We start from the raw sequence: 23792 nt of genomic DNA, 5'->3' as shown, positions 1-23792 counted from the left end.
ACCCTCTTGTATGGAACGCCAAAACTGTCTTGTTATGGCCATTTTCATTATATGATGTGCCTTTACCTTTATATGATGTTCACTTGTCATTATATGATGTGCATTTACCTTTACATGATGTAAACTTGTCATTATATGATGTGCAAACACCTTTATATGACGTGCAAATATGCTTATATTATGTGCAAGTATCTATATATGATGTCCAAACATCTCTATATGATGTGCAAATATAGTTATATGATATGCATACATACTTATATGATGTGCAAATGTTCTTATATGATGTGCAAATATACTTATATGATGTGCAAATATTCCTATATGATGTGCAAATATCCTTATATGATGTGCACATATACTTATATTATGTGCAAATGTACTTATATGATGTGCAAATATACTTATATGATGTGCAAACATCCTTATATGATGTGCATTTTCCCTTATATTATGTGCAAACATCTTTATATGATGTGGTTGTGTCATTATATTATGTGCTTGTAATCTTCTATCATGTGGTTCGGTTAACTTCATTATATGATGTCGAAACGTCATTATATGATGCGCTTTCATCGTCGTTATGGTCAATGAACATGATTACGATTAGAAAGATTACTGTCTACGTCATAACTGATTCCGATCTGCTTCTGCAGAATTAATATAAACCCGGATCAAATCTGTAGCTATCGTTTGGAAAATGGTTGAGATGTAAAAAGAAAAAAACCTTGACATGTTTGTTCCTCAATTTAGGGTCTACAATAATGAACATACGAGGTCTGCAATAATGGGCATACAGTTAAAATTATTAAATTAAAGAAATGGTTCTTTTACGCCATGGTCTATGCTCATTGTAATAGGCTTATATTTGACAATATCTTTATATCTTGCGGCTTTTGTTTTAACGAATCATTTTAGCTGTAGAAGTTTGTCTTTATATATCACTTTTCTGAAGAAAGACACAAACATGGACAAAAAACGGACATTGATAGGGTAATGACTTATATAATTGACCGGTCATTTGCAACCCCCATAAAGAGGGGATAGGAAGAATTAATGGAGCCTTTAATTTTGATTTTTGTTTTAAATAAAATGGTGGTATTCAATTGTTTATATTTATAGATTTGACTCAGCATAATGTTTTTGCGATGTGTTCGTTGTCCGTAAATATTTTGTTGCCAGACAAAAACTTTTTAGAAATAAGGGGCCAAAACGGCAATTCGTAGGGTTCTTTGATATGTTGAATCTAGCAATATATTAAGATTTCGGATAATGGACAATATAATAGGTAATTGCCCAATTTCAACTTTTGAAAATCGTAGACCACATTTATTAAGTGTCACAAACCTATGGTGTGTCAGATATTGAATAATAAATTAATTCAAATTAAGACCTGTATAAAGCTGTCCATACTCTCCCTAACTGTTTAGGGTTCGACCCTCATCGTACTCCCCAGCCCCCTCCCCCCCCTCGTAAAAATTAATAGTTTTGACTCGAAAGACGTCAATTTTATGCCTCATCTGTTAAAATCTAAATCCTTATTTTTTCAACTAATAATTAATTTTCTTCTAGCAGAGTATGTTTCTTCTGAAACTAGTAATATTGAATGAAGGTGTGATAAATATCAATGAGACCATAACCTGTATAGCCAAATTAAATTCAATTCGCAAACAACTTCCACACTTGTTCTCTGGTGGGTTTTATTAGGGGGGGGGGGGGGTAAAATTTATGTTTTTGGAATTATTGTGGTTTTTTTTCCTATTTCACGGTAATGACTTGGAAAAAAATTAGAGGAATTCCCATTTTTCCTACCCCGTCCCCACCACCAATTATGAAAAAGACAATAATTATAATTTACTTATTTTTAAATCTGTTCTTATAATATAAAAAAAGACTATGTGGTATGATTGTCAATGAGACAACTCTCCACAAGAGACCAAAAGGACACAGAAATTAACAACTATAGGTAACCGTAAGGCCTTCAACAATGAGCAAGCCCATACCGCATAGTCAGTATAAAAGGCCCCATGATGACAATGTAAAACAATTCAAACGAGAAAACTATTTTGCTAAGAAAAGGTTTCTCTATAAATAAGTATCAAGATAATAGGCAATAAAGCAACAAAACTCATAAGAGCTAAAATTGCCCAAAATGGGACCTTAAAATTTACCATAGAATATATTCACATACATTGCACTATTATTTTTTTAATCTATTGTAGTTTTAAAGATAAACGCAAAATATTACAAGTCACCGCCGTAAATCTTTACTTAGAAAAACTGAAAACACAACTCTCTATCTGTCAGAGACCACCAGGCCTCAGTAAACAAAAAATAAATACAATGTTTTTATGTTCATTCATACACAAATCTAATTAAATTACAGATATTGTGTGTCCAAGCTATGCTTACGCGGATTTGAAAAGGCTCCATTCTGTTTTCTGTTTTAAGACCATTGGGATTCTCGGTTTTGTTGGATTTATATACACCTTCAAAAATGTGAAAACTGAATTTCATTGGCTGATGTAATATTTACTAGAACAACCAGTATCAATGGACTGAAATACTGAACATCGGATGACCGCAAGTTCTCGTGGATGGTCACACGCACTTGTCTAAACGAAAATCACATCTCAATACCTGAAAGTGAGGTTAACTTACAGATATATATTTTTTTTCTGAGACAAGTTCGTGCTTGAATGATGAATAAATGACAGGAATTTCAACCTCACCGTAATCACCATTATATTGTAGTGATACAAATCAGTATACTCTGGTTTGTTGTTGTATATTAAATTAATATTTGTATATAAGGTATAAAACCACTAATTCATAGCCCAATTGCTTTCTATGTTAAATTCTGCAATTTCATTAATTTATTGCTACTTTGTCTTTGTTTTTCAACACGGAGCTTTTAATCAAACCGAACAGCAAGCTATAAATAGGAGCCAAACAATTTGTTTCATCATATTTTCGCCGCTGCCGGGAAATTCTTCAACTAGTTCCTGCATTAATTGATCTTAATCTTTCGCCGAAATGTTTGAAACGTTAATTTTTGTTAAAATGCAGTCTCACTTTATCTTAAAAATGCACTTTCGCTTAAAAGATCGAAGATCTATTTCTAAAACGTAATAAGTTAACTGTATGCTCATTATTGTAGATCCCGTATATTCATTATTGTAGACCCACCAATTAAAATTCATAATTTGACAATTTTCCATCAATATTTGATGTGATTTTTTTCATCTTAAATCGAGAAACAAACATGTCAAGGTTTTTCTCTTTTTAAATAACTTAAGATTTGATCCGGGTTTATATCAGTTCTGAAGAAGCAGATCGGAATCAGTTATGACGTGGACAGTAATCATTTTAATCGTAATCATGTTCATTGACCATAACGACGATGAAAGCGCATCATATAATGACGTTTCGACATCATATAATGAAGTTAACCGAACCACATGATAGAAGATTACAAGCACATAATATAATGACACAACCACATCATATAAAGATGTTTGCACATAATATAAGGGAAAATGCACATCATATAAGGATGTTTGCACATCATATAAGTATATTTGCACATCATATAAGTACATTTGCACATCATATAAGGATATTTGCACATCATATAAAGATGTTTGCACATAATATAAGGGAAAATGCACATCATATAAGGATATTTGCACATCATATAAGTATATTTGCACATCATATAAGTACATTTGCACATCATATAAGTGTAGTTGGACATCATATAAAGATGTTTGGACATCATATAAAGATACTTGGACATAATATAAGCATATTTGCACGTCATATAAAGGTGTTTGCACATCATATAATGACAAGTGCACATCATATAAAGGTAAGTGCACATCATATAATGACAAGTACACGTCATATAAAGGTAAATGCACATCATATAATGACAAATGGTCATAACAAGACAGTTTTGGCGTTCCATACTCTTGTCTAGTGTTGATATCATGACATGAATATGATTCAAAAGATTTTTTATTTTGTTTTTGGTTTCTGTCTGATTAACTTATACCTTAAATCGTTTATTTTAAAATGTAAAGTACTTCAACCTATTGGAAAGTATTTTGATTAATGCATGAATGTAATCTTTCTGGTATTCTCCCTTATTTTGTGTTTTAATTTTATTGTATATAATCGTGTTTTGAACAACTCTGTGAATGAAGTTATTTCAAGTAGTCATATATTTTACAGGGGTTGGACTACTTATCTAGAAGTAGTTTACGCTATCATGGAAATCTTAAAAGTTCAAATTGTTTAGTAGACGGTAGATTTGTTCTAAAACTAGGTGATTATGGACCCCGAGAATGGTTGAAATACAAAGACAAATCAGATAGAGGTAAACATTAGAAATTTAATACAGTACATTATTATCAAAATAGACCGACTGAAAGGCAACAATTATACAAGTAACCATTTTAAACTTATTTCGTTAATTTCGCAGAAGAATAGTATTATTTATTGTGGAACTGATCAACAATAAAAGTTTAGATATATATAGATCTAACTATGTATACGTCGGTACTTTTAATAACACCGACAGCCATCAACATTTCTCGAAATAACAAAAATAGTTAAACTTGACATAATTGAGGTTGATGAAGAGAGACTAAAGATATCAAACAAAAAGTCGAAAATAAACTGACAACACCATTACTATAGAAATGAAAATGATCAACAAACACACAATAGTTTACAAAACACAACAAACAAAACTAAGAACTGAGCAACAGGAACCACATACAGACAGGCGAGGGGATCTCAGGTGCTCAGAATTTCAAAACTTAGGTAGAAAATACATTCTTGTTTCTCATTTACAACTCTGAAGCACTAGTGCTCGACATTACTGACCTTCCAGATTTGATATGCATAACATAAGATTAATAACTAATGAGTACCATCTATTATTGTGAATACGTTAAAATTTCATCATAGCCAAACCTTCGTTTACTTGCACAACAGCAAAATAAAATGTACAGTCATTGTTTGCGTGGTTATTGATAAAAAGCTAAAGCTATTACTACCATGTCATCACTATATTCTTACTGTACAAAATATTCACTTATAGAGATATTAGTAAAACATGATTTTCAAGGTCATAACCATATTACAAATAGCTTCAAACATAGTTACAAGATACATCACATTTTTATTAATAATTGAACGAAATTATTGCGGTCGGTATTTAAGACTTGTGTAATTTCTTATGAAATTACAATTCCTATTTATCTATGTTCCTAATGACGTATACAGCAATTATAATTTAACATTAAGTACACAAATCCTATTTATTTTAGACAGACTATGGTCAGCGCCAGAGATAATAAAAGGGTTTCATCTTTTAACACAAGCTGCGAATCAAGCTGCAGATATTTATTCTGTTGGAATTATATTACACGAGATTTTACATCGTAGCGGACCATTTGGAGTGGAATGTTTGGACATGTCAACATATGGTAATATTATGTTGGTTTAAAAGTAAAATCACAAAATACTAAACTCTGAGGAAAATTCAGAACGGAAAATCCCTAATCAATTGGCCAAAAAACGCTCAAACACATCAAACGAATGAACAACAACCGTAACATTTCCGACTTCGTACAGGCAATTTCTTTTGTAGAAAATGGTGAATAAACCTGGTTTTATAGCTAGCTAAAACTTTCATTTGTATGACAGTTACATTAAGTTCCTTTATATTGACAACGTTGTGTGATCAAAACAACAGATTAGAATGGTAACTGAATTGATAATTTACTGAATTAATTTAAACCGATAATGAAAATTCATACTCATGAAAAAAATTACGTCATCGGCGTTTTTGAGCTAATGATTTCAGGGGTTGTTTGACATTAATGAATTTTTTGGGGGGAAATTCAAACTAATGTACCGAACTCTATAGTAAACAAAAACAAAAAAAGGTTATTTAGTAATGTTATAAGAAAAGCCAAGTTTTCCTGTTTAGAATAGTTATCAAAGGTACCAGGATTATAATCTAATACGTCAGACGCGCGTTTCGTCTACATAAGACTCATCAGTGACACTCAGATCAAAATAGTTATAAAGCCAAACAAGTACAAAGTTGAAACACATTAAGGACCCAGAATTCCAAAAAGTTGTGCCAAATACGGCTATGGTAATGTATTCCTGGGATAAGAAAATCCTTAGTTTTTCGATTAATTCAAAGTTTTGTAACAGAAAATCTAAAAAAAAATATCATATAATTGATATTCATGTCAACATCGAAGTGCTGACTACTGGGCTGGAGATACCCCCGGGGACGAAACGTATATTTGATAACTATTTACACAACTAGGTCGACCTACTGGTGTAAATAGTTATCAAAGGTACCAGGATTATAATTTAATACGTCAGACGCGCGTTTCGTCTACATAAGACTCATTAGTGACGCTCAGATCAAAATAGTTATAAGGACAAACAAGTACAAAGTTGAAAAGCATTGAGAACACGAAATTCCAAATGTTTTGCCAAATGCGGCTAAGGTAATTCATTCCTGGAATAAGAACATCCTTAGTTTTTCGATTAATTCAAAGTTTTGTAACAGAAAATCTAAAAAAATTATCATATCATTGATATTCATGTCAACACCGAAGTACTGACTAAGGGGCTGGTGATATCCCCGGGGACGAAACGTCCACCGGCAGGGGCATCGACCCAGTAGTGTAAATAGTTATCAAAGGTACCAGTATTATAATTTAATACGTCAGACGCGCGTTTCGTCTACATAGAACTTTTGCATTTTTGAACAAAAGAGTTCTATACTTGAGAGATATTCAAACGCAATAGTCTAAACCAAACTGGTAATGGCATGGCAACAAAATAACAATCAAAAGACAAACAACAGTACATAAAATACAACAGAGAAAACCCAAATATTGAGAACACAAACCCCATCAGAAACCGGGGATGATTTGAGGTGATCTGGAAGTGTATAGCAATCAAAAAGTAGCCCAATAATCGGTTAAGAAATAATCTCGACCTTATACTAATGTGTTGAGTTTACACCGTTTTATCTTACCATTACCTACTGGGGCTTCACTTTATCTTTGTAACATGGTTCATATGTCTACGTCTAAGAGTTCAAGTCACGAAAAACACGTGACTGGCCGTCAACTAGTTATTGACAGTACATTAGCATAAAAGAGACGTAAGTGATACGTGCACAAGATCATATACAAAGACACTAGATATCAAATAGTATCTAGTATATATGTTCATCATTTTTGCAGTTCTTAAAAAAATTACATGAAAAATTTCTATTCATATCACTCGTACCATTTTATGATTCTAAAAATTGGTTTAGTTGTCTTGGAGATTGAGAGTTTTTGGTATTCATTTTGGATTATGATGGTTGCTGTCAACTCGTTTGATGTGTTTTTATCATTTGATTTTGCCATTTGATTAGGGACATTCCGTTTTGAATTTTCCTCGGAGTTCAGTTTTTTTTGTGATTTTTTTTTCAAAGTGTGTCAAGATTCAGCAAAGTTTTTATAATATGATATAATTCCGTAATGTATATTTCTTCTTTGAAGAACAAATCAGTTATTTTGGCAGACTTAAAATTTTAAAAACACAATATTTATTAGAAAACATCTATTTAATTTCCCGTTCAGATAATTGAAATATTATGTTTTTGTTTATACATTGTTTTACAAAGATTTGACATTAAAACACAATATTTATTAGAAAACATCTATTTAATTTCCCGTTCAGATAATTGAAATATTATGTTTTTGTTTATACATTGTTTTACAAAGATTTGACATTAAAACACAATATTTATTAGAAAACATCTATTTAATTTCCCGTTCAGATAATTGAAATATTATGTTTTTGTTTATACATTGTTTTACAAAGATTTGACATTAAAATTGATTAAAGATTGAAATAGTAACAAAAAATACTCTTATGTTATATCAATAAGTCTGGAACATTTCAATTGCAGAAATTGTTGATAAAGTCAAGATCGATACCATTCCTCCATTCAGACCTGTATTTGACCCATCCCTCTGTCCTCAGAAACTACAGACTATTATTGCAAGTTGTTGGGTATCAAATCCTTTTGAACGACCACTGCTGAAGGATGTATCAAAAGCAATCAATTCTATAACAGGCTCAAAGTAAGTGCACATTAAAAACTATGAAAATAAACTATTTGTATACCATGTATGTTATTTGGAAAAAGATGCAATCAATCGGATATACGTAAAACTGATGATAGCACATACAAAATAGAAAACAAATCATAACACATTAAATGATTAATCATAATGAGTTCAGACAAACATGTTACCTGATTTCACATTGTGTCTTGTTGTCTCGTATATGAGAATTCAATATGTCAGAAAACAGTATGCATGTACTATAGAACTATTCTATAAACATAATCCGACTCATAGATTCTGTATCTTGTTGCAATATCATTATCAGTCTGTTCGTCTTTCGTAACAAATTACTTGTACTATTAAATAAACTTGCAACACTGTAAAAAATACAATTTATTATGTAATGTTCATATAACGTAAGATTCATTCATCTCCTTTTAAAATATATATTTAAGGTTAAAAGCAAAAAATCTATTAGATAATTTACTCAAGCGAATGGAACTGTATGCGAATAATTTAGAAGGAATAGTAGAAGAAAGAACAACAAAATACCTCCATGAGAAACAGAGGGCAGAGAATCTCCTATATAGACTTTTACCTCAGTAAGTAGATAAGTTCTTATCTCATCTTGTAGCTTAATAGACTCACGGGGGGTAACTTTCTATTATTGGGTATAAGGGGATGTGCCAAAAATATGGGTCATAATTTTGCGAGATTTTATATAAAAATGAACCTCCTTTTTAATCACATTCTATATTAAAATGCATTTACGTTTGATAAATGTATATTGATTTGGGGTATGATCTACATATACGTATATATAACGATAAAATATATGTGCACCAAATGATGTCAATTCATATATAAAAACTTAAGGGTAGCTGGTATATTTATGAATTATGAGTGATGATGAGTTAGTGCTTATATAAGCATGGGTAATATTTTAAATATTGTTACGTATATAAGTAAAGGTCATTCTTTCTTGAATATTTATATATTTATATTACTATAGGTACTATTAAAATGGGTATGTATTTTGAGGCAAAAATGGCACACCCCTAACAAAAAATATAGAAGTTAACACCCCCCCCCCCCCCCCCCCCCCCGTGAATCGACTTTAGACTATTAAACAACGGTATACTACTATATTTTCTTTTATTGATATTAAACGTTTTATTAGTTGACGCATTTTCTGTCTTAATGATTTCAAACGTTTTATGCTTGTTGTCTTTCGTTTTTAGTTTTTAACGACCTTATGCAACCATTTTTCTGAAGACAGTTGCAATTGATTTGAAAGAGTAACGTTTCATTGCAATGTAGTTTTATAAAAAAAAATAGTACAGTCAAAATACCGAAATCTAAAGAAAACCCAAAAGGATGAAGTCATTAGAAACTGATAAAATAAAACGATATCAATCGACGGAACAAGTGAAAAATAACTGCCATAGTCCTGACTTGACACAGAAAAATTTGGTTGGATAAACCTATTTTGTATAGTTAGCTTAAAGAGGTAGACCTAGGTTAATGGAAAAAACTCTTAAAATCATCAGTACGTTTGTGTCAACCATTTTCATAAATATATTCTAAGCTTCTAGGTTACATAGATTATTTTCAATCTGTGTCAGGTGAATGCTTAAAAGACATTGATGAACTTGACTTTTACAAACGCTTAACTGATTTAAAGAGTTATCTCCCTGAACCAAGGTCTACCCCCTTAATCTCCTTATTGTATGGTAGTTGTTTACTTAAACTTGTCACTTCAACAAACATGTCACGCCATATACATCGGTTTTGTTGATAACTGATTTTTTTCGTTTTTATTCGTAAATAATTAAACAGTATTTCGAACAGTGGTATACTACTGTTGCATTTATTTATGCGAAACAGCCTGAAATTAGAGTTCCATACTTGAAATTAATATCTACAAAATAAATATTGAGATATTGAAGGATTTTTTTTTTCTATGATAGATCAATAGCACACCAGATACAAGTACAGGGTACAGCTGATCCAGAATCATTTGACAATGTGACAATCTTATTCACAGATATCGTACAGTTTACAACTTTGTCGGCAGAATCATCACCAATGCAGGTATGTGAAATATGTTATCGCCAAAGCAGGTATGAGAAATACATTATCGCTAATATACGTATGTGATTTTTATTATCGCCAATGCAGGTATGTGAAATATATAATCGCCAATGACGGTACGTGAAATATATTATCGCTAATGCAGGTATGTGAAATATATTATCGCCAATGCAGGTTTTTGAAATACATCATCGACAATATAGGTATGTGATTTATATAATCGCCAAAGCAGGTATGTGAAATATGTTATCGCCAATGCAGGTATGCAAAATGCGTGATCGCCAATGCAAGTATATGACATAAATTATCGCTAATGCAGTTATGTGAAGTATATTATCGTGAATGCAGGTATGTAAAACATGTTATCGCCAATGCGAGTATGTGAAATATGTTATCGCCTATGCGGGTATGTGAAATATGTTATCTTCATAGCAGGTATGTTAAATATTTTATCGTCAATACAAGTATGCGAAAAACTATATCATCGCCAATACAGGTATAGGCCTGTATCGCCAATGCAAGTATGTGAAAAATATATTATTGTCAAAGTTTTATGTGAAATATTTTATCGACAATCCAGATATGTGAAACATATTATCGCCAAAGCAAGTTAAGTATTATATTATTGTCAATACAGATATTTGAAATATATAATCGACAATGTAGGTATGTGAAATATTTTATCGCCAATGCAGGTACATGAAATATATTATCGCCAATGCCGGTATGTGTAAGATATTATCGCCAATGCAGGTACGTGAAATATATTATCGACAATGTAGGTATATGAAATATATTATCGACAATGCAGGTACGTGAAATATATTATCGCCAATGCGGGTATGTGAAATATTTTATCGCAAATGCAGGTACGTGAAATATATTATCGCTAATGCAGGTATGTGTAAGATATTGTCGACAATGCAGGTACGTGAATTAGAGACCAGACAGGGGTCTAAATGACGACTAAGGTATATTAGATAAGTTCCTTTTCCCTCTCTATTCGATTTTGTTGTTGTCTTAATTATCTGGCTTTTGGTCTATATTCATTATTTTTCACCATAAACATATTACGAAATATTTGTTTCTATCTATTGCAGATAATTGACATGCTGAATACACTATACTCAGGATTTGATGAAATAATCAACGAATATGATGTTTATAAGGTAATTTTAAAAAAATCTGTAACTTTGAAAATTATTTCTCAATTTCAAAGTTTATAGGTCTTAATGTAGACGAAACGAGCATTAGACAAATTAAATTATAACTCTGGTATCTTTGATGATTTTTTAATGTTTTATCAATATGATATCTATGTTCTATTTTGAAAATTTCAATCAAATTTTACCAAAGTTCATTATATAACTAAATATAAAGTCATAACACCCAGTTCAAATAAATAGTTTCTTTGATGAACAGACATTTATAATCAGACAAAAATTTTACTTTATTATTAGAAGCAACATATCATGTTTTCAAAAGCAAAAAACAATATATTCATATTGTGATTTTTAATAAAAAATCATCAGGCAAATTGTCGACCGACATTCTTTGGTCTCATGGGATAGACTTCTTGGAAAACAAACGAAGTGAATAAAAAAAGGAATAACAGAATCAAAAGGATGTAGATTACGACTTCTATCCTTTCATTTCCAAAGTAGACTTAATTATTTAGAGCAGTTTTCTATTAATACATCAACGTGATATTGATAAGAATGAAGTAATACTCAGTACTAAAAATACAAATAACTTTGTCTGGGGTACTCTAATCTATGTCTATAGCCATTTTGTTTTTGACAGCAATTAATTGATAAAATTATCTGGCTACCCATAGAAAAGAGGGACGAAAGATACCAGAAGGACAGTCAAACTCATAAATCGAAAATAAACTAACAACGCCATGGCTAAAAATAAAAAGGACAAACAGACAAACAATAGAACACATGCCACAACATAGAAAACTAAAGAATAAACAACACGAGTAGATGACTATTATGTTTTTAAAAGCACATTTTATCCGTTTTAATTTTTTTCTTATTCTATCTTATATTTTAGTTCTTTGATTTGCTTTCACATGATTATTCCTGATTTTAGGTTGAAACAATAGGTGATGCGTATATGTGTGTTTCTGGACTACCTCAACGAAATACCTACCACTACTTTGAAGTCTCGAAAATGATAATGTCTATAATGAGATACGTTAGCACATATGAAATCAAACATAAACCTGGAAGAAAGCTTCAGATGAGAGCAGGTGTACATTCAGGTAGACCTTTCCTTTACTTTTATCTCCATCATTCACTGTGTCTAAACCACACCGGCAAAAATTGTTCGGACTCGATGGTATCTAACATCCGGCACAATAACGGAACATCAATAGACAGAAGAAAGATAGGTTTCTCCCTATTTTCTTATTTTTTTTATGATATCGAAGAATACATATACATATACAACTATTTTCTATTGTGAGATGCAATATTTTCTACAAATGTTCTATATTCACGGAGAAATAAGTAAAAATGCACGTCAAAATGACGAATTGAGTGAACCTTGCATCTAAATTGTTTAATTTCTCGTTAAATTGTGGTTATTGTACGGAAAGAAAGGTACGGGAAGATAGATACTGACACGGAGATTGCAAACCTTGTCATTATGAACATCTCAATACTTGTACTTCTGAGTATGGAACGAAAGATATGGGTAATGTCAAAATGGAACTGGCCGGATTTGTCAAAGTGTACCACCCGGTTTTGTCATAGATTTCACAATGCATAACTCGGTTTGGTCAAATAAAAAAAAAATCATAATCGCATTACATTATAATTGATAATTTAACTTCCGCGTTAAAAAGGTGTTTTGTGGGTCGTTGAAAAACAAGTTCTTTCACAGGACAACGGCTTATTATTTATAAAATCAGTCTCAGATTCAAATAAATAAGCAAACACTTGAATTCCTACTCTTATAGAACACAAATTATTTTAAATTTACTTTGCATTCAAAACATTTTAACAGCAGAATAGATAGAAATGAAGGTTATAACGCAAATTGAGTTTAAAGCTCTCAAATATGCGTTTTCTAGATGAATAATAGAAAATAATTATGTTTAAACTTGAAATTAGAGTTAACGGTCTTAAAAATCGAAACACACAAGTGATATGTGATTTTCTCGCCAGTAGGATGGGCACCTTTATAAATAAACTCATCATAGGTACCAGGACTAAATTTAGTATATACGCCAGACATGAGTTTCGTCTACAAAAGTGCCCGTTTAAAATAAATTTAAACACGGCAAGCTTAATTTACAATATATATATATTATAATAAAATTCTTTCGAAAGACAATATTCAGATCCGTGTAAAAGTTGCTTTTCATTAATTGTTGGTTTTTAAAAAAAAAATAGAAAACTGGGTGATATATATAGACGAAACCGGGTGATTGTATAGTAAACAACATTGACAAAACCGGTGTATTCTAATTTGACATTACCCATATCTTTCGTTCCATACTCAGAAATACAAGTATTGAGATGTTCATAATGACAAGTTTTGCAATCTCCGTGTCAGTATCTATCTTCCCGTACCTTTCTTTCCGTACAATAACCACAATTTAACGAGAAATTAAACAATTTAGATGCAAGGTTCACTCAATTCGTGATTTTGACGTGCATTTTCACTTATTTCTCCGTTAATATAGAACGGTTGTAGAAAATATTGCATCTCACAATAGAAAATAGTTGTATATGTATATGTATTCTTCGATATCATAAAACAATTAAGAAAATAAGGAGAACCCTATCTTTCTTCTGTCTATTGATGTTCCGTCATTGTGCCGGATGTTAGACACCATCGAGTCCGAACAATTTTTGCAGGTGTGGTTTAGACACAGTGTCATTACATTAAAGAAAAACGCTCTGATTTTGATACGAATGTAAACGAGATCAATCATTAATCATGGAACAAAAATGGACAGCAGGTGTTCACTCAGATAGAGTTTTCATTTTAGGGAGCTACCATTTGATTTTAATGGGGGGGGGGGGGGGGGGGGGGGGGGCTAGGATGAAAAATTTTGTCCTGCATTTTTTTTTAGTTGTAATCTCTGTCCTGCCTTTTTATTTTTCACTCTATTCGGTCCTGCATTTTTTTATTATTAGTTTATCCTGACTTTTTTTACCTAAATTGTCATCCTGCCTTTTTTTTTGCAAAGTGTCTCATCCTGCCTTTTTTTTTTACTCAAAACTCCTGTCTTGCCTATTTTTTTTCAAATTTCATCCTAGCCCCCCCCCCATAAAAATCAAATGGTAGCTCCCTTATTTGTGTTACCTGTTTTACATTATTTTAAAAAGAGAAGCGAAAGATAACAAAGGGTCATTCAAACAAGTCGGAGGATAAACATAATGCTATGGCAAAATTGAAAAAGATGAATAGACTAAAAACAGTATACAAATTACATAATACAACTTAGAAAACTAAAGACTGAACAACATGAATAACCCTACCAAAACCCAACGAGCACTGTTACTCCGTAAGGGTATGCATAACCTGTCCCACGTGTGGGGGAATCAATTTGAGTGATTTTTTTTATCTTTTATACATCTTTTACTTTAAACCAAAATCCAAATGTAAAAGAATGTAACCACCATGTGAAAATACAATGTTAACGTATGTTAAATTAACCATTGAGAATTTTTTTCCCATAATATCTTCAATATTAATAAAAAGAGAGAAAGTGATATGTTCAGCGTATTCTTCCTTTTTTGTTTTTTTTTACACAATATAAGGAATAAAAATATATAGGATCATAAAAACAAATTCAGTTGATATTTTGATGTAGCATTTACCAGAATAACCAATCATAACTATTTCTAGGATCCTGTGTTGCTGGTGTAATTGGTGTTAAGATGCCTCGTTATTGTCTCTTTGGAGACACTGTAAATACGGCTGCAAGGATGGAAAGTTCAGGAGAAGGTACATTTCTATGGCTTTTTGGTATCATTTTGTTTCAAATGTTGTCTGAATTTTACAATAGGAATAAGCTATCAGGAGTTCAAGCTGTCTTTAAAAAATCTTGCTTATATCTTTGTATCGGAAGATTAAAATAACAACTTTGTTTTCAACAAGTATAATGTTAACCAATTGAGTATGTTTTGGTTTGTTTTTATTTTTATTTTTTTTTTATTTCAATGCAAACTAAAATACATCTACCGATTATTTCATTTTTACGAAACAGATGTTTCGAAAGAAATTGGTTTTGTAAATATCAAGTTAATCAAACAATAATCAAATATTTCCAAGTACAAATCAGTGAAAACAGATCACCATTGTATTATTTCCTCTGCTCAAATTGAAAACTGAATATTGTTATCAATTTTAGCTTCAAAGATACAGATAAGCGGAGCAACAGCTGCCCTTTTAAAAACTGACCCATTATATACAGTATTACCTAGAGGAGAAATTCTTGTAAAGGTAATGTTTCCAGTCTAATGTTAAGCCTTAATGATATGTTTTGCCTTTATTGTTTGCCTACCGTTTTTAGCCTGTTGTGTGCTTTAAAAATGTTTAACGTTGCGAAGCGATTGTCTACTTCACAAATCTCAGCAGTGGAATTATCTCTGTCCCTGTCCGTTCCATTGTTTAATGTTTACATGCTATCTCCGTTATATACGCTACGCTTGTGCATGTTCACACTTTACGGACTCCATTTACAGGGGTAAGCGACTTACACAAAATCTAATTCAACAGAGTTACAAAGATGAACGACTCAAATTTATACCACACAGGTTTAACATTATCACAAACTGGTTCACCGATACCATGCGTTGATATCTGAACTCACTAGCAACATATTTTTGCAGTGTTATACCATTAGGTTTTAGCATTGTTGTCTGCTCTGTTATCTTGCCGATTGTGTCAGATTCGCGATTGCGAATTGTGCGGAGTGTAGATTCACAACATGACGAAAAAGGAAATTTACTCTTTAAAGTGGAGTTCACACAAATCAAACTTCAGATCGGTCAAAGATGTGGTAATAGAACAAATTTAGAAAATTCCGCATCAATATCACTAGACATTGTGAATAAATAACCCAAATCAATTTCTGTTCGCTTCATCAAAAATGTAAAAATAGACTGCAAATTCAGAAATTGATGAGTGTATTTATTATTGAGATTTTTGAACAGAAGACGAAACTGGGATATTAATTATTGTGATTTCAGGAAAATCTGCATATAGATATAAGTTTCAGATATCAAAATGCGAGCTCTTATTATTGCAATTCTCACAGAATTCCATAAATGAAAACCTCCAAATAAATTCTGAACTATTGGTATATTTGGCCGAAAACAAAAACTTTTAATATATGTCTATTTATATGAATATAAAAAACAAATACACAATAGGAAACAATGTTCTGTTCTATTCTCTGTTGAATATAGGGTAAAGAATGTTCAATCTAACGAGGACCCTTCATTTTCTCCTTTTTTTTTAGTTTCTTTGTTTGCATACTATTAATTTATAAAATTCCTTTAAAATGCATGTTATTTTAAAACAGACTTACTGTAACAAACATCCTTGAAATGATTAATTATGTCTTGTTTTATAGGGCAAAGGAATCATGATGACTTATTGGTTGGAATGGGAAACTAATATTTGAAGTACTATAAGAGACTATAATGAGTTCTGCGTATCACGCCAATGGCATGGAACGATCGATGACAACAAAGCGATCATGTTTCCTTGAAGTAACTACATGTAGTAATATGATAAAAACTGTCAATAAATTGCTGTAGTGCATGAATTTCGAACATTTAAAAAACATGTCAAAGCAAAATAATAAACCATAATAAAAAAAGTACCATGCAACACAAGAGGTGCATAAATTTGTAGACAATCAAATGTCTCGTTAAACACAAATAGAACCTGTGGGAAGTTCACTTAACAACTTATTGTAAACAACCCGTTTAATATATAAACTATATTCTTCCTTTTCTGCTGTATAGACTGAATGACATCAAAAATGCAGCTTATAACTTGATAAGTTTGTTATTCATAAAAATATTGTTATGTATATTTAAAATATTGTAAAAACAAGTCACGTTTTAGTTATAATCTGCGTAAAAAAAGAACAAACTTCAATAATTCTCAGTAAAGCACTGAGATGAATCGAGAACAAGAATATTTATATTGTAATAAAACGAAGCAGTTAGGGATTTGTTAAACAATGAAGTCGTACAAGGTAGCAGTATATGTGGTAAAGAAACACCTACAAACATATCTGCTGAAGAAAATAAAGAAAATAAAAGACTGCAAAGATTGTAAAGCTGATTGTGCATGTTGAGTATGTTGCTATTGTCAAAAGTAGGATGAGTGAAGCCAAGTATAAGTAATTGTTAAATTAAATGTTTGTTAAGGTTGCCTTTTCACTTCAATACATTAATGACACGTACAGTTAATTATTTTAGTACCATCGTGAACTCGATTGCAATTCTACTGATTTATCTTTGTTTGTTATCAGCAACGGGATTCGTCGTATTTAGTCCAACCTTTCAACAATAAAAAAACCTTTCACTGTATGATGACTCTAAAAAAAGTAAGAGGTCTTATGTGTATCACATTATGATTGACAATTCACGTATATAATTTTAAGGGATACCCTTATACTCTCGTATGTGGGTTTGCCTCAACAGCCAATGCAATAGCGTCATATTTGAATATTTATTAAATTGAAAATGTTTTTAATTGTTACAATTTGTTATATTTGTGAAGATGTTTGCTCAAACTGTACGAAACAAAATCTTGTCAAATTGTTTTGATAAAAGTACATGTTTTCTGTTATTTGTGTCGTTTGTTATATGTTTTATGTAACTTTGGTAAATGACGAAAATAAAATGCAATCATCAGGATCTTGTTCATTTGATTATTATTCCATTACATTCAATATTTAAGTTCATTGGACAGACATTGTGAATGTCTTCAAGGAGAGTACAAAACACAGTTAAAATGTTTGAGTTTATTATTTCATGAACAGATAAGAAAATGGTTTTAAAACTTTCCCCGTCGTGTTACTATGTCGATATCTCGTTTGTTTTTGCCTTTGTCATTCATTCAGATGGTTTGTAAAACTTCGGATGTAAATACAATACCACCATTCATTGCATGTTTCCTAAGCACTTTTATGGATAAAACTATATCCGGATAGCTCGAACCCAAATATTTGAAAGTAAGGAAACATACATGCGCTGATACTTGAGCAGCTTTCTGTCATGATAACATCATTCTTACAATTGAAAGAGGGAAATGTATTGTCCATTCTAATGGATCTAAAGCTGACAGTAAAACCTAATCTGCCCGTATCATAATCCTAGCTATTAGACTTATTAGACTATATGACACGTTCAGTTTACATGTGACATGGAGAATTTTTATGAAAGAAAAAAATTGTACAGATTGACCACAAAATGGAAGAGGGGTTGGCGCCAAATAAATTTAAAAAAAATCTGTCTTCGTGTTTTGTCGTGTTTCTTATGCGCCTGTCACAATCTCGGAATATAATGTTTAATGGCATTTAATTTTCTCTGTATATCACAAATGCACTCACCATTGATACCAGACTTAACATTATGTACGCAAGACGCGCGTGTCGTCTACGAAATACTCATAAGTGTACGAAGTAAAAGAGCCGTGAGGATCTGAAACTTTGAAATGCTTGCCAAATGCAGTTAAAGTAATCTATACCTGGAATAGAAAAGACGTTCACTAGCAGGGGTGTACAATTATATACAATAAATTATCGACTGCATGTTGGAACATCAGTCTACCAAACTCAAAACGAGCTGTCAACTAAAGAAAACAAATTTTCATAATTTTACTTCATGTATTTGGTACTGGAATAGGCTCTTATAAAACATTAGATATATTTTAGACGTAGTTTAGAAAAATCAAAATATGTTTCTATTCCGACCATTCTATAGATACTATATTTTTTTCCGATGAGATGAAGTCTTTAAATAGGGTATAATCACTATAGAGTGTAAAATGCTTTTTTTGTTGAGTATACTCAACACTCTTCTTTCAATCTACACAGGGAAGGAAAATACAATTTATGAATTCTATAGATTCTTCCTGTTTTACGATTTCGATAAAATAATAATTGCTTTATCAACAAAAGAGGGACGAAAGATATCAGAGGACAGTCAAACTCATAAATCTAAAATAAACTGACAACGCCATGGCTAATATTTAATGAAAAAGACAAAGACAAACAATAGTACACATGACACAACATAGAAAACTGAATAAAGAATAAGCAACATAAACCCCACAAAAAAACTAGGGGTGATCTCAGGTGATCCGGAAAGGTAATAACTCCAAAGTAGTTTAAGCATAGAAGGGTAAATGTTGCTTTGGTTTAGTATTGGAAGATTCAAATATAATAATAGACCAAGGAAGATAATTCGATATTAAATGTAACTTTTACAATGACAAAATTGATATCTTAAATATCACTGATAAGTTCATAATAATAAATCAACTCAGGGACTTTCTATATTAGTATAGACTAGTATAAAAAGTCCCTGATCAACTGTTGCCAAAACTTTGAATTTTCTAAATATTTACTTAAGTCTCTTCTACCTCAGGGATAGATTACCTTAACTGTATTTGGCAAAAAAAAAACATTTTTGGTCCTCAATGCTCTTCAACTTCATACTTTATTTGGCCTTTTAAACATTTGTTTATTCAAGCGTCAATGATGAGTCTTCTGTAGACGAAACGCGCGTCTGGCGTAAATATATAATTTCAATCCTGGTATCCATGACGAGTTTATTTACAACCACTTGGTTGATGCTACTGCTGGTGGAGTTTTAATTCATTGAGGGTATCACCAACCCAGTAGTCTGCACTTCTATGTTGACTTGAGTTATCATTGATATGTTCATAATAATAAATTAATTGTTGACAAAACTTTGAATTTTTTAAATACTCAGGCTTTCCTACCTGAGGAATAGATTACGTCAGCTGTATTAGGCAAAACTTTTTGGAATTTTTGGTCCTCAATGTTCTTCAACTTCATACTTTATTTGGCCTTTTTAGCATTTTTTTATTCGAGCTTCATTGATGAGTCTTCTGTCTGGCGTTAATATAAAATTTCAATCCTGGTATCTAGTTTATTCAGAACAGGGACTTGATTCATGCAACATGTCCAAATATATATTCTATTTGACAAGCACGGTTATTTATAATTGCTTAAGGTTTATGACCCCTTCTGTAGCCATGTAATTGTGAAATTTTAAAACTGCAATAGTATCAAAACAGCGAAAAAAATGAATAGTTGAGATGGGCCATTGTGTACATATACTAAGGGGGAAACTTAGTGCAAAGCATTATTATTCATTGTTTCATTGCGTTTAATAGAAAAAGGGGATTTTGTGGCAGATAAAACCAAATTTTTGAAGAAAATTCACAGACTTTAATACAGAGAATTTTGTTATAAAATTCAAAACATTGATGACTTACTAGGTTTTTTTTCTATGATGTGCTAGCGTTTATTCTTGACAAAACTTTCTAAACAACCTTCAATTTATAAAATACCTCATGCTCAGTTACGAAAGTCGAGCGCGAGGAGTACTTGAATTAGTCCATATTTATATTTGATTTCACCAATATCAAAATTGATAAACTTGTTTAAAGGAAATCATTGCTAGCACTGCATGCAATAATCCTCTATCTATCAAGCAACGAATTTTTAAATATGAGAGTTCAAATGGAAAGGCTGTGGATTTTCTATAAAATTTCCATGTTTTGCATTGAGTCAACAGAAGGGTACATAATCCTTAACTTGAATATCTGATTGTACATTGCATTGGTAAATTTCTTGAAATGTTCAGGGATATAGTGTTTAAAATGAAATGACCGACTCAATGCACTACTTTTTTATGATAAATTCTGGAAAATTGATAACAATCAAGTAACACACAGAAGTTAATGCAATATTTACTACAAAAACTGAAATCAGTTCCTGGCAATAAATTCATACGGAAAATATTTTAAATTCAGATTGATTAATTTATTAAGCTAAACAGTTTATAAAATAAATGTCCCTGTCTTATAAAAGAAATTGTGAGTTCTATAATTTGGCTAACAAAAATTTTAAAATAAGAATTCAAAATGCATCATTAAAGAAAAACACATCGCCGATTGCCTGGCTTGAGTTTATATTGCTAATATAAGTAAGGATGAATGAATAGGTTCTTGCAGTCTTTGATCTATAGGTTGCATTTCTGTAAATATTGACAATGCAATTTCCCATAAGAACTCCTTTTATGGCTAAAACTGTACCATTTTTACTATGAAGTTTTGTAAAAAATCTTATCCTAGAATTGAAAGTTCATATGCACCACAATTTCTTTCAAAGGTCAAAATATAGGACTGTGCGGCATATTTTCAACGTTTATATGCCCTGAACTTCTCACAGTTTAAACTAACACTATCTTTCTTAAGGATGTACACCTCTGAGGAGCCAAACATTTCTAGAATTAAACTTTTTTTCTTAACTTGATTTTTGGGTTTATAAGACTGTAACAAAATAATTTGTGAAGAAAAATTCATGTGGTGGTGCACTTCTTTTTTTGCTATGGCCCTTTGAAAATGCCCAATTTTGATGATTTTCCCATTTTTCATCAATTTTTACCTATTTTTGGGCTATTATCATGAAAAAAATCACAGTTCCACAATTAGACTTTTTCTCATACTTTCTATAAAGATGAAGTGGACCAATCTGAATAAATTTTACTTACAATAACTATAGGTAGGTGTAAATATAAGAAAGTTTTATCATATTTTGATGCTTTTTTGTGTAAAATTTACCATGCTGTCAATTTTGTATTTTTGTGATTTTTCTCAGTTTTAAGAACAAAATGCATATTATTTCAACTTTTTTGTTATAAATGAATGAAAAAAGACATATCTAAGAAATTTGAAAAGACCAAAATGATTTGGGATGTTCATGATTCTTGTAAAATCATTTTTTGTATCCCTCACCCATTTTCTCAAAAATTTGGCTAAAAATATTGACTTGATTGGTCGTAAAATTTGAAAACTAGATTACGCAAAAACCATTCATTGTAAATACACATTTTTTTCACAGATTTATGTTTGCTTATAATATTTTTAAAATTCATTGATAATTTCCACTTCTATCACATGTTTTGGAAATAATTCAAGAACGAGATTTCAACGAGACTGAACGAGACTGAAAAGTCAGAAGAATACATCCTTAACTACACCTACCTCGAATGAAAGGTACCACAGATTTCAATGTAAACAATATGCACATGTAAATTTACTGGTAACATTTACAAGATATGTCTCTGTGAGATGGAACACAGAGAGCATAACTGGGAACCAGTATGTAAACATAATTAATGTTCTATGAATATTCAAGATCTCCCCAAAAGAGGCGTGGTTTGAGAAACAGCTGTATTTACAAAGTGCAACCTTTAGATACTAGTACTAAATCGTATGATCTGTAATTTTATCGGTTGTGTTTTGTTCCCGGCTGTGACAGTCGCTGGGAGTGTTTTCTTATGCGGTTGGTGTATGCATACAGGAGATGCTTACACATCATTGGTATTCTTTTAGTTTATGCGATTCCTTCAATTAATTTTGTGTGTTAGCTTGATTTGTCATCTGACAGATTTATGTGTATTGAACATCAGTAAACTATTCCACGACTTGTTTTAGCATCCTCTTACATGGAAAACATGCATATTCAAGGTGAACATGTTATTTTGAGATGAATATAAGTTCTGTTTTGAAAATATTCAGATTAACATGCCAGATGGATTTGGAACAGGCCAAGCAAAAGTCCCCATGAAAAAACAACTCTCCCATTAGTTCGTATTTATTTAAATCAGACATTGCAAACAGTCAGGAAATTCAGAATTAAAATGCAGCCATTGAGAGAAAAAAATATATTGCTGCCAACAAGAACCTTTTACTTTAACAGTATTTTTACCAGAAAATCAAGAACAATTGCTCTTGAACATGAATATCTTAATCACCTGACTGGTTCATTATTGACATTATGCAGATTTGGAACCATGAAAAACCCCATAAAATAAGGGTAAATTTCCAAAACGTTTTTTTTCAATTCCTATGTAATGAATACTTAAATTAAAATGTACCAGTAGGTAAATTTCTCAAAAAACCTAATAAGCTAGAACTGAAGTAGCTTATAGTAGATTATTTTCGCAGGGTGTAAATTTTCAGGAATAGAACATAATTACCAAAATAAATTAAAAAAAAAAAATTAAAGTGCACAGACAAAGGTATTGATTAAAGTTTTGAATCCGCCAAAATATTTTGTATACCTTATTCAATGAAAATCATGAAATTTTACACCCTCAAAAATAACCTGCTATACAGTATCCTGTATTGCATGCAAGTATATTATTTAACATATATCATTTACTTAAAGTATTGGTTTCCATTTAACACGATAAAAACACATAAAAACATTGAAAACAACACAAGCAA

General features: G+C 31.3%; 1 protein-coding gene across 1 annotated transcript in view; it reads left to right on the top strand.

Moving 5' to 3' along the window:
- The window catches only part of LOC143075635 (atrial natriuretic peptide receptor 1-like), a 59803-nt gene extending 41638 nt beyond the window's left edge, over nt 1-18165 (top strand). The window contains exons 16-25 of the mRNA XM_076251124.1: nt 4237-4381; nt 5340-5498; nt 8006-8180; nt 8621-8767; nt 10136-10259; nt 11360-11428; nt 12357-12528; nt 15129-15227; nt 15634-15725; nt 16861-18165. Of these exons, the coding sequence (XP_076107239.1) occupies nt 4237-4381; nt 5340-5498; nt 8006-8180; nt 8621-8767; nt 10136-10259; nt 11360-11428; nt 12357-12528; nt 15129-15227; nt 15634-15725; nt 16861-16911 (1233 nt within the window). The 3' untranslated portion in view covers nt 16912-18165. The remainder of the gene's footprint in view (nt 1-4236; nt 4382-5339; nt 5499-8005; nt 8181-8620; nt 8768-10135; nt 10260-11359; nt 11429-12356; nt 12529-15128; nt 15228-15633; nt 15726-16860) is intronic.
- The last annotated feature ends 5627 nt before the right edge of the window (nt 18166-23792 follow it).

This window comes from Mytilus galloprovincialis, chromosome 5 (assembly GCF_965363235.1).
Source record: "Mytilus galloprovincialis chromosome 5, xbMytGall1.hap1.1, whole genome shotgun sequence".
Lineage (NCBI taxonomy): Eukaryota > Metazoa > Mollusca > Bivalvia > Mytilida > Mytilidae > Mytilus > Mytilus galloprovincialis.
The sequence above is the reverse complement of the archived record's forward strand: the minus strand, read 5'-3'. Positions and strand labels throughout refer to the sequence as shown.